At 40.6% G+C, this 17,707-nt stretch overlaps 2 protein-coding genes across 2 annotated transcripts; one reads left to right on the forward strand and one right to left on the reverse strand.

Moving 5' to 3' along the window:
• Nucleotides 1-313: 313 nt before the first annotated feature.
• Nucleotides 314-7,984, forward strand: pmpcb (peptidase, mitochondrial processing subunit beta). The gene is made up of 13 exons (XM_059326144.1): nt 314-421; nt 721-858; nt 1,749-1,835; nt 2,073-2,202; nt 2,304-2,502; nt 2,640-2,719; nt 2,949-3,061; nt 3,777-3,920; nt 5,312-5,472; nt 5,595-5,680; nt 5,765-5,853; nt 6,298-6,373; nt 7,771-7,984. The coding sequence occupies exons 1-13, from the start codon at nt 338-340 to the stop codon at nt 7,833-7,835; spliced, it is 1,452 nt and encodes a 483-aa protein (XP_059182127.1). The 5' UTR covers nt 314-337; the 3' UTR covers nt 7,836-7,984.
• Nucleotides 7,910-17,541, reverse strand: dnajc2 (DnaJ (Hsp40) homolog, subfamily C, member 2). Its single transcript, XM_059326138.1, has 16 exons — nt 17,270-17,541; nt 15,785-15,975; nt 14,086-14,161; nt 13,893-13,991; nt 13,580-13,802; nt 13,384-13,449; nt 13,204-13,295; nt 11,682-11,803; nt 10,983-11,132; nt 10,808-10,896; nt 10,618-10,687; nt 10,345-10,526; nt 9,051-9,151; nt 8,480-8,590; nt 8,228-8,388; nt 7,910-8,069 (listed from the first exon to the last, which is right to left on the reverse strand). The coding sequence occupies exons 1-16, from the start codon at nt 17,322-17,324 to the stop codon at nt 8,001-8,003; spliced, it is 1,857 nt and encodes a 618-aa protein (XP_059182121.1). The 5' UTR covers nt 17,325-17,541; the 3' UTR covers nt 7,910-8,000.
• Between the last annotated feature and the right edge of the window lie 166 nt (nt 17,542-17,707).

Raw genomic sequence — 17,707 nt, forward strand, 5'->3', positions numbered from 1 at the left:
AAAAGAATGAAGCAAAAACAAATAAATAATAATAAAATAAATAGACGCAAGATTACATGTTAGTTAAAGACATAAAACGCATATGCTGGTACTCTTCACAGCTTTTTTGTTTTGTAGACAGGAGAGAGTTGAGATATGCTGTTCAAACTCTGACTTCAACAAAACTTGAAAATTTGCATTTGTGTATGTGGTATTTGGCAAAAAGAAAAATTAAATTTATAAGAAAATGTGCATCACTATACAGTCAGACACGGGTAGGCGGGTCTTGAAGCGTTGCCGGATGTAGCGTGGTTACGTCAATGAAAACGGCACTTGCGCAGTGTGACAGATAAACAATATGGCGGCGTCCCTACAGCGCCTCACTTCTGCTGGGAGATATCTCCTTCAAAGAAATTTACTGAAGACACATTCTTTAAGCAGGGTAAGAAGTGTGTGTTTTCAGTCTGTGTCCTCGACAGTTATCAGTGTTCACACTAACGGAGAAAAAGTGGCTCAGTGTTTGCTAACAGTTACAGTCAGCTAACAGTTGCGACATGCTAGGAAAAACTATTATTTAAGTAATATGTGATGTTTGTCCCGTGTAGTACAGTAAGACGGCAGTATGGGTCAGAAATCGAGTGTATTATCGCTAACATGTGGCTGGTTACAGCTGACGTAACTGTCCTAAATGTGCAGTATCATCATGACTGGTTGTTAACTGGTGTGTGTCCTCATGTGCAGCTCCCAGCTGGAGCACACAGACTGTTGGCCACTCAGGCTGCTCAGCAAGTGGCTCTAAATGTTCCTGAAACTAAGGTGACCACTTTAGAAAACGGACTCCGGGTGGCTTCTGAGGACGCTGGGCTCACCACCTGCACGGTAAGTTAAGAGTAACACCTTAACCCACAAGAACCCAGACCCAGTTAGCCTTGAAGGAACATTATGGGGGATATACCACAGACCAAGTTGACCACATAGATCACATTTCTGATGTTTTAAAAAAAATTCTACCCCTAAATGTCAAAGATCTGTGATGTGACATATACCATACATTGGCCGTTTATTGTATTTATGTTCATAATATTTCTTATTTTAAAATTAAAGAAAACTAGACATTTTCTGCTTACAGAAACACAGATTTGCCTTTTTCTTTGCATCTTAACAACATTTATCAAAATTGTGACAATAATATTGCTGTGTAACAACTTATTATTTTTCTGATGTTTTTAAGTAATAAAATAATAATAAATCAATAATAAATCAAAACATATAACCATTTGCCTTTTTGTTTGCGTCTCCATAACATATTTCAAAATTGTGACTTTAATTTGTTTCGGAAAAATGGTCAGAACAAGTTAAAAAGTTGCCAAAGTTTACAATGGTAAAAATGTGGGTCCCTTAAGAAAAAGGTTGGGAATCACTGCTCTAGATAGCACCAAGGTTCCAAGAAAGCTGAACAGAACGAGCTGAAGAACCAGAGCTAAGGCAGTGGAAAAGTGTTGTGAGTGCACCACAGTGAAAATAGCTAATTGTTAGAGGAAGTCATAATTATTGTAGCCATTTAGGCAGGGCTATTTACAGAGGTGTGTGTCTGTGTCACAAGACGGGTCATGTATTGTGTCCTCAGACAGTAGGGAAGCCTAATAAAGAGTTTAGTTCCATCAATACAGACTGCAGCCCCACCTTGGGTATTTGTCTGTAGGTATGGTACAGTAGCAGCACATTGTGTCAATATTAATTAGTGAATATTTACATCTGAATTCTTCCAGGTGGGCCTTTGGATAGATGCCGGCAGTCGCTACGAGAATGAGAGGAATAATGGCACAGCACATTTCTTGGAACATATGGCATTTAAGGTGAGGTGGTGGCAGTGCAGCAAAGTTTTTTATTTCTGCTTCCTGGACTGGCTCGTCATCTAGTGTTTCTTATTTGCACATGAACATTCGTAAAGAGGAATGTTTCAGGTTAACATAATGAAAAAATAATTGCATGAATGTAATATTCAGGACATGGAACAATACATGATATTGTATGTATCTCCAGTATTGTACAACATCTCCCAAGGTTTGTTCACCTGTCTGTGTGTGCGACAGGGCACCAGGAAGCGCTCCCAGCTGGATCTGGAGTTAGAGATCGAGAACATGGGGGCTCACCTGAACGCCTACACGTCCCGAGAGCAAACGGTGTACTACGCCAAAGCTTTCTCTAAAGATCTCCCACGAGGTACAGAGCAGCTGAATGTTCCAGTCAGATCCAGACCACACTGACATGTAGTCATGTTTAAACTGTTGATGAAAATGTTCTCTTCTTTCTTTCCTCCCAAGCTGTGGAGATCCTGGCTGACATAATCCAGAACAGTATGCTGGGCGAGGCTGAGATCGAGAGGGAGCGAGGGGTGATCCTCAGAGAGATGCAGGAAGTAGAGACCAATCTGCAGGAAGTGGTCTTTGACTACCTGCATGCTACTGCATACCAGTCCACAGCTCTGGGCCGGACCATCCTGGGTCCCACAGAGAACATCAAGTAAGACCAGCCTTTAATTTCCAATGTACAGCTGCTCTGGTCTATAGAGCATGTACTGGTCTCACCTGGTTCTGCTGTAAGACTGTTGTCTTGTACATGTTTATTTGGTGCTTTAAGTCAGTTGAATGTGATTGCAGGACGATCAACAGAGGAGACCTGGTGGAGTACATCACGACTCACTACAAAGGCCCCAGAATAGTGCTGTCTGCTGCAGGAGGTCAGTCATGCTAGTTTGAAATGAACCTTATTAACAGCATTGAGGTGTTTGTCACATTGTTTATTGACAATGGTAAAGCTATAAGAATGAGGCTAATGGAGAAGAAACCTTGGTCTTGGGGTTACTTTGTTTTAAACTAATTTTATGTTACTGTTGGTGCTGCATTAACTCACACCAGACAAGCTATAAAATCATACCAAGGAAATTGTGTGATTGTCTTTTAAATCAGGAGTTTCACACGACGAGCTCATTGATTTGGCCAAGTATCATTTTGGGAAACTTCCTGGCAGATATAAAGGTGAAGCCCCGGCTCTTCCTCCATGCCACTTCACAGGAAGTGAGGTAAGGTTGAAGTCTGAAGCCTAATGAAATTTGTTATTGTGGTTTTTGTTGTTTTTCTTCCTGACAGTGTAAAATAGAGACAGAGTGCATTTATGCTCCGTCCACTTTCAGCGGGAAAAACAAACCATTGAGGGACTCTCCATTGACTCTGTATTGAAAGAGGGTTCCTCCTTGACTATTTCGTCCGCTAGCAAAAAACAAAAAAATGGTGAAAAGCTGCTGTGTGGTAGAATGACAAATCTAAGTTTTTATAAACTGCCAAACCAAAAAGAAAAAAAATTTTTAAAAGGACAAAAGTGGATACAGACATATACAGACGTTAGACATCAACAGTTACAATGTGGAAACTCAGTATATTTAATGTTAACTTTAAGACAAACATGGGCTGAAACTCTAACAAAATGTCTGTTTTAGCTTAAACTTTATTTAAACATATATATATATATATATATATATATATATATATATATATATATATATATATATATATGTTTAAATAAAGTTTAAGCTAAAACAGACATTTACCACACAGCAGCTTTTGACCATTTTTCTGGTTTTTACTAGTGGACAAAATTGTCAAGGAGGCTGTTTCAATTTAAAATCAATGGAGAGCGATGGATCATTTTCCCCTCCGATGGCCGTAGTCAGAGTATGACGTGGACATGTGGCGTTCTGTCTCCATAATACCAGTGAACATTCTCTGCTGTCTCTTCAGATCCGAGTGCGTGATAACAAGATGCCTCTGGCTCATATCGCCATTGCAGTGGAGGCGGTTGGATGGTCTCACCCTGACACCATCCCCCTCATGGTGGCAAACACACTTATTGGAAACTGGGACCGCTCGTTTGGTGGAGGAGTGGTGAGTACCGAGGAAACCTCAGTCAAGTTTACTCCACTTCCACTGACTTTTAGACCAACTTCAGTGACACATCCATGTTAATCAATCCATATGGGCTGCACTGCTTCTTTTATCATTTTTGCATTTTCTTGGTAGGTTGATTGACTTGCACTAATGTCTTAAGATGTGAGGCTTTTATTTTTACAGCAACAGTATACATTATTAATACAATATTATTAAAAGATTTGAGGCATACATCGAACTGACTATATTTTAAGGACAATTGCAGTGACTGATCTTTTTCTGATCTTTATTTAAAGAGATTGTTTTTAGTGATTTTGAGCTGACAAAGTGATTACTCTGACTTATGTCTGGATCAAGGTATAATTGTTCTGAGATCATCTGATGACAAAATGATTTTGCAATTTCAAATTATAGAACATTATGTAAATATTTATTCTAAATATATAATAAATTTGGCCTGTATCCTGTCTGGCTGGCTGTATTATGGTGTGGACTCTTTCCAAGAACTTCTATTAAGGACCATAGACTGCATAAAGAATGGAAATGTACAAAAGTGAAGCCAAAAAACAGATGCCGCCTTCTTGTGTTGGTGATGTCGTTTGGAGCCAGAGTCTTTGCAGTGGTGAGCTGCGGTAATTGGTTTCCCACCTAAAACAATCGATCCAATCAGAGCACAATCCCAGCTGTCAATCATGTCATTATACCCCGTTTTATAGACAGGAAACCAAATGACATTTTTGTCAGCCAACCTGGAACTAGCATCGTCATGGGGTCTATTGAGAATTTGCCTATGGGATTTTTGAATTGGATTTTGGTTTCCAATGTCAAACCCACGTTTCTGATGCTTACACATTTTTATTCAGCAGGATAATCTTCACAAATGAAGACCACTTTTATTATGTTTGAAGCATTATTGCAGAAGTAGAACGCTAACATTATGCGATAGCAAACTACACCACGGTTGCATGACTTCAAACACAGCCAGTCTCTGACAAGCTAGCCAAACTAGCCTAATAAACTGTTTACAACCTAATCTACAGCACTGAAAATACACAGCCTAGTGAGAGAGTTGCTGTCCTTTTGTGGTCTAAAGACATTTAATATCAGGGGTTTATAACCTTCACTGCTACTCGATGTGTTCTGGCTTCACTTATGAGGAGCTGTCAGGTCCTCTTCATACAGTCTATAGGACATTAAATAAATCTATTTCACAGTCCTGTTTGTTTGTTACGCTTCACTGTAAACCCTGCCTCAAAAATATTGTTTGCTTATTCAAAGGGAAAGTGAAGAAGTGGTCCAAGAGTGTGTTTGTCAACAGCAGTTCATATTTAGTAATGAAGTTTGACGTGAAGATTGTCTAACCGTCCCTGTTGGATTTTGTAACCTAGAATCTGTCCAGTAAACTGGCTCAGATGGCCTGTCAGGGGAACCTGTGCCACAGCTTCCAGTCCTTCAACACCTGCTACACTGACACAGGCCTGTGGGGGCTCTACATGGTGTGTGAGCCCGGCACCATCAACGACATGATGCACTTCACTCAGATGGAATGGTGAGGACACACAAAAACCACATCACATATACTGTTGTAGTACAGCTGTCTGCTACCAGCCCATATATAAAGTTATAATAATACCTGTAGGTGTGATGATCAATCTTGTTGCTCCCTGTCAGGATGTCTCTTTGCACGAGTGTGACGGAGAGTGAGGTGGCTCGGGCCAAAAATCTGCTCAAGACCAACATGCTCTTGCATCTTGACGGTGAGTCATCACAGGCTGCACAGATCAGAAGTAGTATTGCTTTTTTCTTTTACTGCAATCAACTTGTTAATTCGCTGTGCCCAGGATCCACCCCGATCTGTGAGGACATCGGCAGACAGATGCTGTGCTACAGCCGCAGGATCCCTCTGCACGAGCTGGAGGCCAGAATCGATGTGAGTGGACCCACTGAGAATGTGTAGAGGTTCCCACACTTAATTTAAAGGCTTAGAGTGGAGTTCAAGGATTAAACTATGGCATGTCTGGTTTGTAGAATCCGATTTTAAACCTAATCTTGTCAAGTCATGTCCCCTAGACAGCTGAGTAAAATCAGTGAAATAATTATAGAAGCTAATCACTTTGGGCCTTTGAAAAAAATCCCATGAAATAGAACTTTTAGAAAATGTTGAATCTTCTTGATGCACCTGAAGGCTTCAATAACAACTCCAGTGAGAAAATCAGCAGAGATTATCTGCTTTGCTTATATCTCAATGGTTAGGTTTTATTTGCTCCAGTTGATACATTTAAGTAAATAAAGGTAAAGATGAACACACTGGGTTCATTATGGTGGTAAATTATTGCAGTGTTTATAAGAATGTGTTTTTCTTGCGCCTGAACAGGCAATTGATGCTTCGACCATTAAGGACGTGTGCGCCAAATATATCTACAACAAGGCTCCAGCCATTGCAGCAGTTGGTATGTTAATGTTTTTTTTCATAATGGATATAAAGTCACATGTTCACATTTCAGCAGGCAGACCTGACTCTGGTGTGGCAGAGCTCATGGAATGAGGATAGTTTAAGAATGTCCAAATATTGTCAGTACCAAAACAATCCTGTCTTGTGGTACTAATATATATATACTAGAGTATTGCATAATTTTGAGACATTTTCCTCCATGCAACTAAGTGTGTTGCTATAAAATAAAAGTATTGCACAATATTAAGACTTAACCCTAGTCTCTTTGGGGATATTTTTGCGATTATTATGCATACATTTTGACAAGGGTGTGGGGTTTTTCATTTTTGGAAGTGTAACCTCAGCTCATAAGTCAAATATAAACAGTCCATCCAAAATCCAAACACTCAAACCCTACAGATTTAAGAACCATTAAACCCATTATAACCATGGCCATTACAGCTTCAAATCATGTATTCTATTATGTTAGGTTTTCAGTCGGAGCCCTGGCTTCAAAATCTGTAGCGTTTACTATTTTTCCACCACATTGAGGCATTTTCTCATGTTTCAAAATACATGCTAGATTCCTGGTTTCCACTTGGGTTATTGCTGCTGTATAATACAGCACTGCAGTGTTTAATGAAATGAATGAATATCTGGCAGTTATGATCAGGACTATTGTTGGTTAAAAGATTTGCTTATCACCTGAAGAAGCAGCTTGGGGACACTTAATCCTCACGTAAAAACATAAATAGCTTAATTAGTTTCTTCAGATATGGATGCTAACTTTATTTTATCTCTGAATTAATTAAAAGTGATAGTTAAGGATATTGGACATTAAGATCGGTTCCGATAAGAATAGATAGTTCCGGCAAGCTGACAGGGTCACGAAACTAAGGTTTTGCAAAACAATGGTCCTCTTGCTATCAGAAACCAACTTCACATGGCACTATTTTGTTCCTTGAAAAAGCCAGTACATACAGTGTACATGCAGGCTGCGATCAGAACCAGCCAGAACTCTGACACTTTAGCTCGAAAAGTCAGCTAATAGTTTTGCATCTACTACACTACTGGCAAGTATTTCATACAGTGTCCAAAATCGTGAACTATTCCTTTACAGAACAACTAAACTTGGGGTTTATTTTAACAGCTAATGTTACTATTGCTTATGATAACATTACACTCAACGAAATTCTGCCATCTAATCTGTAATATTGCTACTAATCCCTCTTTAAGAAGGAAACCAGACAACTCCAGTGATGTTTCTAGATGTCACTGTGTTCCCAGAAATCTTTGAATGACCATAACCAATATTACCAAATACAACCAATGTTTTAAGAAGCTTTAGTTTTTCTTAAAAATCAGCAAAATACAGTTCTGGTGACATTAAACCCAACTTGTTTTTTTTTGCCTCAGGTCCAATTGAACAGCTGCCAGACTACAACCAGATCCAGGGTGGAATGTTCTGGAATAGAACCTGAAGAGACCGACTCAGACGACAGATAACCCATCAACTGTACAGCACATAACACACACAGTATTTAAGTATCCTCTGTAGTATTTTTTCCTCCTTTAATTTTTATTATAAAATAAAGACCAACACAATAATGTTAAAATAACATAGATACTATTCTTTGTGGTTCTTGTCATTTTTTACTCTTGCCTGCCACTTGTTCCTGTGCAGCTTTCTTGGCTTTGACCATCTCCACCAGTTCCTGTCAGACACACACAGAGAAACATGTTGGAACAGTTACACAGATGCTTCTGATATTAAGTCTACCTTGATGAGTAGAAATGGGGCGGTGGACCAAGAAACTGTCGCCCTCTTTATTAAACTGTTAACTGACACATCGGCTTTAGAGACCCGTCTTACCTTGTACCTCTTCATACAGTCTTTCTTGCTTCGTCCTGGGACGGCAGCAGCGATCTTCTCCCACCGTTCAGGCGTGCTGACTGGGTAGGTCTTCAGCGCTTGCTCCAGAAGCTTCTGCTCCTCAGTGGTCCAGGAAGCAGCGTTACCGTCGCTACCAGAAGCTGCGGCACATTGTCACAAATTTGTTAAATATAAGTTCCTTAAGAGGATTAAATTTTTCAGTGAGGATACAAGCTGTGGCGACACACTCACCATCAAATCTCTCTGAGGGCACAGCGTTGTCTATGGTTGGAGCTACTGAAGCGTGTTCCTTCTTAAACTTCTCAAAGGCTTTCTTGTTTATCTCATCTTTCTGCGTCGGGTCTGTGGGGAGGACAACATGACTTAACATTTAAAAGCTTCACAATAAATGTATCGCCAATAGTATAGTATTTAATAAGAATTGCATGTAAATATAAAATTGATTCCATATATTTTAATTTAATTTGTTCTTTCAGTTATAAAAATATTTAATGAAATAATTTTCTAAAGCAAGAAAACCAGTTGTAACTTCATCTAAGAAGAGATGTGTATTGTACTCCAACATAAGTTTTCTGATGACCTGCAGAAAGAAAACTGCACTGGAGAAATATTTATGTTTTGATCATAAGAAGAAAACTTGCACTTTGTTCTGCATTTCTTAAATAGCCCATCTCGAGTTCATTATTAGCACTAATAAGCAGTTGTAGAGTCACTATAACAATTAAACGTGACTGTTCGTAAACACAGCTGAACTGAATGGAAGCAGTAATGTTAAATGGTGTTTGCAGCAGGTTGAGCTCACCTAGCCGTTGTAGATTCTTGGCTTTGTTGATGACGTCTTTGGCCGTCCTCTTCATGCCACTGGTGGAGTGCAGGTTCATGTAGTTGGCAATAACTTCCCATCTGGAAGGACAATTAATATATATATTTTTTTAAATTAAGAAACCCCCACATCATTTGGGCAGTGTTCGCATTTGACTGATTTATTGCACCAAACCAAGCGTGTCTGATTTTCTCCTTAATTAACATTAACAAGACGAGATTACAGCCCCGGACGCACTACATACAGGTTAGGGACAGAAATGAAAGCAAATCTGTTGTGCGGGAGAAAAAGGGGAGTAACAAGTCATGTAGAGACAAAAGGGAGAACGAGACGAGTCTGAAGACATTCAATTACATTTCAGGTGTGACTAACTAAATTGAACAGTGTAATGAAGGCCAAGATCAGTGAGTACACTTTGTACATCTACTCTAACATGCACATCTAACTGGTTTAGCTGTGACTGTCTCATGTCTTGCATGTCTGAATCAACAGATTTGCTTCCATTTTAATCACTACATTACATTACATGTCATTTAGCTGATGCTTTTGTCCAAAGTGACTTACAATAAGTGCAAATCACTAACTGTTTACACAGCCATTGTCAAAGCTCATTTCACTTTGAGTCCATTGTATATGCTGATCTACAGTGACGGTCAAGGCAGTGAGTGTTGCTGAAAGAGGTGACCTACACTGAACACATGGTGTGTTTCCATTGACTACTTTTTGTTAAGCGTGTTGTTAAGAGTGTTTTGGCTCCGCCCACTAGTTAGTTCCCCTCGGCTTCTGTTCCATACAGGTACTTTTGTAGCGGCTAACCAACGGAGTTCGAATGTGACAGACCGACGCGGCAAGCAGTGTTGCCAACTTAGTGACTTTGTTGCTATATATATATATAAAAAAAAGCGACTAGCGACAAATCTAGCAACTTTTTCTTGTGTTATTGGAGACTTTTGGAGAATCGTTCCTACTCTTAACGAGTAACGCCGTCCCAAAGCAATCACAAGCGGCCCAGTCCTCCTGCAGCAGTCTCTCCCAGCTGCAGTCAGCAGAGCCGGAGTTGTTAAGCCCTCAGTAACAAGTTTGCACTAGTCTGCAAATGAATCATGCATGCGTGAAATCCCCACTCAGTAACTACTACCTACCCGAGACAGGTACTTTCTGAGCCGCTAACCGGGCGGATCCTCTCTCCCACGCCACACCCATAGCGGCTCACTAGAGGGAAAAGTACCTAATGGAAACGGGCCTATGGTGTGCAGACAGCGGCTGTGTGTACCTGGCGTTGGTCCCTGCAGGGAACAGGTTGACAGCTTTGATGAGCAGCTGGAGGTCCTCCTCGTTCCAGCCCTTCCCCCCTGCTCCTCCTCCTCCGCTGGCCTGATCAGCGCTGCGGGCCGCCTGTCTCATCTGGACCTCGGCCTCCTTCTCTCTCTGCAGCTGAGCGTTCACCTCCTGCACCTGAGGGGAGGAGCGCCATCATGTTTGGACACATGAGGACTTTATGTACATCGAATGATACACGTTCCCTTAGAGGGTTCAGCGCTTCTACCTGCTTCTCCACGGCCACTTTGCTGTCCTCTTTGGAGCCTGAGGCCAGGACCTCATTCAGGGACTGCAGACTGGAAAACGACAAGTACCAGAAAACACTGTTACACATCTTCTCAGGATCTGTTTCAGCTTATATAATGACGATTTTATGATCTAAAGAAATGCATCAGAATCAGCGTGAAGCTCTGTACCTTGTCAGCTCCAGACGATCACAGAGCTTCTCCACTTCCTCCATCATTTTCACACTGTCAGACTCATCGTCAGCAAAGTAATTCCAGTTCTGTGGAGACATTAACGCAGAGCACGTCTCAGCTGTCAGCAGCACTCCAAGCATCTCAAATCTGAAGTGTTTGTGGGAGGACAAACCTTGCAGGTGGTCCTGAGTTTCTGCCTCTCCTTCTTGATGGCCTTCTTCTGGATCTCCTTCTCTTTCTTGGCCTGCTGAGCTGCCTGCTTGGCCTCCTCTTCCTCCTTCTCCTTTGCCAAACGAGCAGCCTCCAGCTCTGCCTGTCGCGCCTGTGAAACACACGGGAAACTGATGAGCATCTGCTTAAGCAAACAACCAGTGTAAATGTGTAGGAACCTTTTTTTTTTTTACAAAAATGAATGTAGAAAACGATGTGTTAGCTATTTATATTACTTTAATTTATCCTTTTTGAAATTGACTGATACTGAACACACAATACTGATGTCAATTATGCTATTCTATTTTTATTTATTCATTTTGTCGACAATTGATCAACACTGAACACACAGAACTGATTTTATTTCAGCTATTTATTTTTTATTATTCTTTACTTAAATGGTCAGAAATTGACTGACACTGAAAAACACATTTTTTAAATATACATTTGATTTTCTCAGTTCCCCATTTCTAGAATTGGTTGACAATGTAATACACTATGTGTAATTTAGCCCATTATAATGTTAAATAGCATTTATTTAGGAACAGGGACAATAAAAGATTGCAAGAATATGCCTCATTTTAATGCGAGTGGCATATTAAGTTTAACAGTTGGATAAGCTAAGGATGTTTTGTTTAGAACGAATGTGGATGAAACTTACTCGATCCTTCTCCTCCTGCTCTCTCTTCTTGGCTTCAGCTTTGGCCTTCTTCTCCGACTCCTTCCTGGCTTTTTCTTCTTCTTTGAATTTCTTTATTCTAGGGTCACAGCTGTACGCAGTATCTGCAGTGGAACAATACAATTCATCAGTTTTACCAATATTCAACTGTGGAATATTGGGATTGCTGCACCTTGTTATAGGCCTGTCTGTACAAAGATTTATTTTCCTCCAAAATGTTTAAAGTTACTACAAGGAACTCAACTGGTAATGAAACACTCAGTTTCATACTGATGCCTCTATATGACCTACACAAGCAAACGAGGCCATCAGCCAGAAGACTGGCTATTTCCACAAGAGTCTATACAGTACATTTCCTGTCCCTCAGACAGAACTATTTGCTCTGGCACTGGCTCGGGTTCAGACTTTGCTGCGGACAGAAACCGATCCGGCTCCGATGCCTTCTTTCACCTGCAGTTAGAGCTCCTCCTTCAGCCAGAAGTGGAGCTGTGCCTCACGGCCATTGGCCAGTGCCCGATTGTTAACAGTTCTTTGGTTTTCCACCGCCAAAGAGCCGGCTACCGGCCACAAACAAGTTCCACAGGGGCAACAACTCTTTGCTGGTCTTGAACCGTGAATCGCTACATCAGGGGCTGGGGGCTATCAGACCAACTCCGTGCCGTTGAAAGAGACCAACTAAAACGTGTATCATTCATTTGTTTGATTTCTCTAACTGCAATGTGATTGATATGGGCTAGCACTCTAGCGGAAGATCAATATTGTGCTATTTTAGCCGGGCAATCAATAGCGTGCTAGCGTTAGCAGGCTAGCAAGACCAAAACCAACTCGATGCCGTTGAGAGAGACCAACCTAAACGTGTATCATTCATTTATTTGATTTGTTTAACTGAAATGTGATTGATACAGGCTAGTGCTAGTGGGCTATCGGGCCAGCGCTAGCATGCTAGCGTTAGCTTACAACAAAGTCCAACATTAACATCTGACATTCAGTGTTTATAAGAATGTATTGGGCGTCCATAGTGATCAAGATGAGCAGCACAGCAGATGTGTTGTAGAGACAGGTAGTCTACCTGTTATTATATTATTATAAGAGGGCGGAGACATATACAGACGTTAGCAGTGACGCATTGACGTGGCTCTAGAGCCTGTGGAAAAGCAAACAGTTCAGAGCTGGTTCACAAGTTGAACTAACTGCGAACCACACAAGCACTGGCTGGGCTCTGGCTCTGAACTGGCTCCTGGTTGAAAACCCCTATGTGTGTCCCCATGGTGGATGGATACACAGGAGAACCAAAACCAGAACCAGGACTGAGCAGAGCAGACTGTCAGACTCCGTAATGGGAATACGAGAGGTTTTCCTAATGGACACACTACCACTTTCATCCACAGGGGACGCCAAAATGAAAGTTCCTTGTAGTAGTAACTTTAATAACCTGTGTAGCCTTATTCTATATTTATTGTGATTGATTCATCTTGCAGTGTGTGCTGGCTCTGACAGACTGTACCAACTAGTGTTCGTATTCTGTTCATCTCCTCCTTTTTCCTCTGAGCTCTGGAAGCTCGATTCTGCTTTTCAATCCACCTCCTCTCATCTCGACTGCAAGAAAAAGGTAAACTTGTCAGCCACGTACTTGATTTATAACAAAGGGTCTCAAATGTGCAAAGGACTGCTGTCACACACTTACCACTCGGCCTTTTCCTTCTCCTCTTCGTCCAGGTAGGAGAATTCCCTCCACGAATCAAAGTTGTACCTTTAATAGAAATTGAAGCACAATTAAAACACTTTCTCTTCTCTCTGTCCTTACGCCAACCAGTCACTTAAATTCCCCTCATCAAATCAACATGTATTGCTCTTAAGCCGAGAAAACCTCTCCCACTTACCAAAAAGAGTAAAAATTATCCACTTCTTCGAAAGAGGACTCCATGGTTCCAAGTTTGGGAACGTGCTTTTTGGAAGACCATCTGGCATTTCTCTCGAAAACGGGAGAAAACACCTCGGAAAAGTTTTCTTTGCCTTCGCTCTTTGAAGGCACGGCGTTGTCAAAGGTAGGATCGACACTGTCGAAGGCTCTCCTCTTCACAGGGTCCGACAGGATTTCTATAGCTGAAGTTCAAACAAACACAAGCACATGAAACATTGACGGTGAGTTCAGAGCCTCCACTAGTAACAGCAGTGCGCAACAGTGATATGTACCTTTAGTTATACAGGTGAAGTAGTCATTGTCTCCCTCTACAATCTGCTCTCCTGCAGCTTTCCTCTTGTCGGGATGGTGCTTCAACACAATCGCTTTGTCTGTGGACAAACGGCGCAGAATGTGAGCAGAATAACTTCGGCCAACTAAAGAAAAGACCTCTGAGGAGGAGGAGGAGGATAATAATATACTCACGGGCAGCTTTGATCTGTTTCTGTGTGGCTTTGTACCTCAAGTGTGGCAGCCCAAGGACAGCATAGTGATCTTGATTCTGACAGACAAGTCAAGAGTTTATGAAATAATATGATCTGTTGTGTTTGTTGATCACATTTTGAGCAGTCTATAAATGAACCAAACTACATATCATATAGATGCACATACATGTTTGTAAAGCTCAGATGTGGAAATATGGATCAAACTAGGGCTGGGCGATATAGCGATAAAAAAATATATCGATATATTTTATAATGTGCTATGGAATTAATACCATATCACATATATCAATAAAGTTTAAATTTCCGCTGTGATCCTTGCTCCAGGCAAGCTGCTTTATATATAAATGCTGCCCTTACTAGGGTCATATTTAGTTCTTTTGTATTGTTCGTTATTCTTTTCTCATATAAATATATTCATTTCAGAAAAAGATTGGCCTGTTGTATTTCATAGGCTGTTTTTATTTAAGATATTGCTTTATTTAAATGTGCACTTTATGGAGCTTTTTTTAAAAAAAAAGGTACTCCTGTTATACAGTATTTATGTTCACTTAAATAAACGGTTTCAATAAAACTATTTGTAACATGTCATATTTGGCTTTGACAGGACATTTGCTCTCACTTTGCAAAAAAACCATTGGGATATATATCGTATATCGATATTCAGCTTAAATATATCGGGATATGACTTTTGGTCCATATCGCCCAGCCCTAGATCAAACATCACTAAAAGTGCTACAAGCAAATCCAAAAAATCCTCAGTGTGAACCACAGAATTGGCGCCCGACAGATATATCGGTTGACCGATTTTAATCGGCCGATAGTAGCCTATCAAACTGCCTATCTGCATCTATGTATATAACGTAATGAAAACTATTATCTATTGCAGAAAATTTAGTTTTGCTTGATTTTGAAATTATGTTATGCCATTTCACACAATTTATCAGTCAGAAACCGTAAAAACTGAAATTGTTGTCAGATTTTCACATTTCCAACAGTTCTTGAATTAATGCTGCATGGCGAATGATTCCGTAAGCAAAATCTAAATCAATGAGCTCAGTTTGAAGCTTAATATTGTGATATTTGTGTCTGATTTAAAATTTTCTACTCACTAAATCCTACAAAAAAAAACCCATTAAACTCTGTGCTTCTAGCACAACTGTGAAGCCACAAATTATTTTGCTGAGGCCAACAGGGCCGTGACTAAAACTCTGTGAAACTTGGACTGAACTGCAGACTGTTTCCACAGAGCAATGGTAAGGTTGTAAAATGGAAATAGTTCAATATGTAGCATGTGGAGCCCCCATTTATACCAATATTGGTAAAACTTCAGGGCACTTGGAAAAATTATGTAAAGAAAGATTCCATTTTTTATATTTATGAAATAAATTATTAAAGAAATGTGTTATTCTGCAACTGACATTTGAGTTCTCCCTACTTCTCGCTATGATTGTGCTGCTTCCTTAGAGCAGGACTTGAAAAACCAAGCCACAGCGAGTAAAATGTGACAGGTGAAAAAAATAGACACTCTGAAACTGCTCAGGGCTCAGAGGGTTAAATACAAGGGAAAGTTGCTATTCAGGTCAAGATATTTCCAGAACTAAACAAAACTGCAGAGTGAAAATGAAAATTAGATGTTTTAGTAGTATCAAGCAGAAACATTTTTTGATCTCGACTGATACCTTCCAGTCTTTGGGATCAAGTGTTCGGAGCATCGGGTACTCCTCCAGCTGAAACTCCTCATCCTCCGACTCCTCTGAGGACTCCTCCTCCTCCTCTAGCTCCTGGAAGGAGGCAGACGTAGTCCTGTTCCTCCTCTTCACGTAGGCCTCGAACCATCGACCCACAGGCTCTACCTGGATCTGCACAGAGGCTGAGGGGGACAGAGAGGTTCTCATCAAGTCTGGACAAAGAGCCCCAGGTAATAGAGTTTTTAGGCCAATGCTATACGTTTTTTTTAAATAAACCTATACAGATCCCTCCACCTACAGTAGATGGCAGTCGACACTTCCCCAATTTGGAGATGCAGGCAGGAGCACTGGCACAGAGGCTAAGCAATGTACTACCACAGGGGTAGCAGTTAAACACATTTCAGCCAACTCATATCAGTTTGAGGGTACTCCATAGAGTATTCTCAACACCTTCCCAGGAAATGAAACTGTTTATGTTCTCTTCAAAACCACCAAAATCCTTTGAGAAAAGTGGTCATTTTACCTTACAGAACACAGCAGTCGCTGGTCTAATGCTGTCTCAATTGGTTAGTTTGTTTGTGTTATTGTGTGACTTTGGTGAATCTAAACTAACACAAAAGTGACACAATAACACAAACTAACCAAAGGAGGTAACATTAGACCAGCAACTGCTGTGTTCTGCTGGGTAAAATTACCGTTTATGTGAATGGAGTCTGGTGGCTTTGAAGAAGGTTAAGACACTGTCTTCACTTAACTCGCATAAACTTTTAACCAGGCTGTCTAACAGAATATTTCAAATATAGTAAACACTTAAACTGATATTGACATGGCATAAACACATTTACATTTCAATTCTATGGTCAGTACTCCTGCTGGCCTCACCAAACTGGGGGTGTACAAACTGCCATTTACTATAGATAATACAATGACTACAGACAGATACCTTATAAAACCACACTTCAATAAATCGGAATTAAATTAAAGGGGAGACTTCTCCCAAATGAGCCATGTCTAACCCTTTCCTATAAAAAGGAACAACTACAGCTATTTTTATCCTCATTAAAAATGGAGCCGGCTTAGACTATCTGAATTTACAACAGGTGTCCACATATTACATAACATGTAGTCCTGTAATGAATATCAGTAAAAATACTAAACAAATTAAAGTGTTAAATACCAAGTGTTCAGCTAAGGCAAAGAACTCTAATAAATCACTGCAGCAAGTGCAACCATGAGTGGGCAGCAGCTCGCTTACATGATGGAACACAGAGGGAAAATTTACTCTAGAATGAACCGCAAAACACCACACGTTATTAATAATAAAGGGACTCTTCCCAGCTCTGAATTAGTTGGTAATATTATCTTAGTCCTTATTGTCTGCTTCTGAGTTGCGTGCTATCGAGTATAGCATGTCTTTATATATATAACACTGGTAGCTTAGCTCGCTACCTTCCTGTGGCCTCTTTCACTTCTTACCGGCAACGGCTGCGAAGACAACCGTCTCATCAGTGTCCACCGCTTCTAACAACATCTTAGAAAAATGAGCTAGACGAACATTCAGCTGCCAAAATTATGAAATGAAAGCTGTCTGAAAGTGCAGAAGTTTGTTGGCCGCTCATGAACACACCACATGGGCCTCCCTGTCCAAGTGCCGAAAACCAGCGGTGTCGTCACGCCGTTAACGGCTCCGTGTTGCCACAAAAGTTCCTCGCGATTACAGTTCCGCAATAAAGGTTTTATGGCGCAGCGCCTTTTAGCTGGAAACCCACTGATATTAATTATAACTTTTCAATATTTAATTCGTAGTTGTGATGGTGAGGTACAATTATATGAGTCGTGTTTATGTGACAAATTTTTTTTTTTTTCATTGGTGGTACATCCTCGATAAGATTCCGACCTGTATTTCCGGTGAGT

This window comes from Centropristis striata, chromosome 22 (assembly GCF_030273125.1).
Source record: "Centropristis striata isolate RG_2023a ecotype Rhode Island chromosome 22, C.striata_1.0, whole genome shotgun sequence".
NCBI lineage: Eukaryota > Metazoa > Chordata > Actinopteri > Perciformes > Serranidae > Centropristis > Centropristis striata.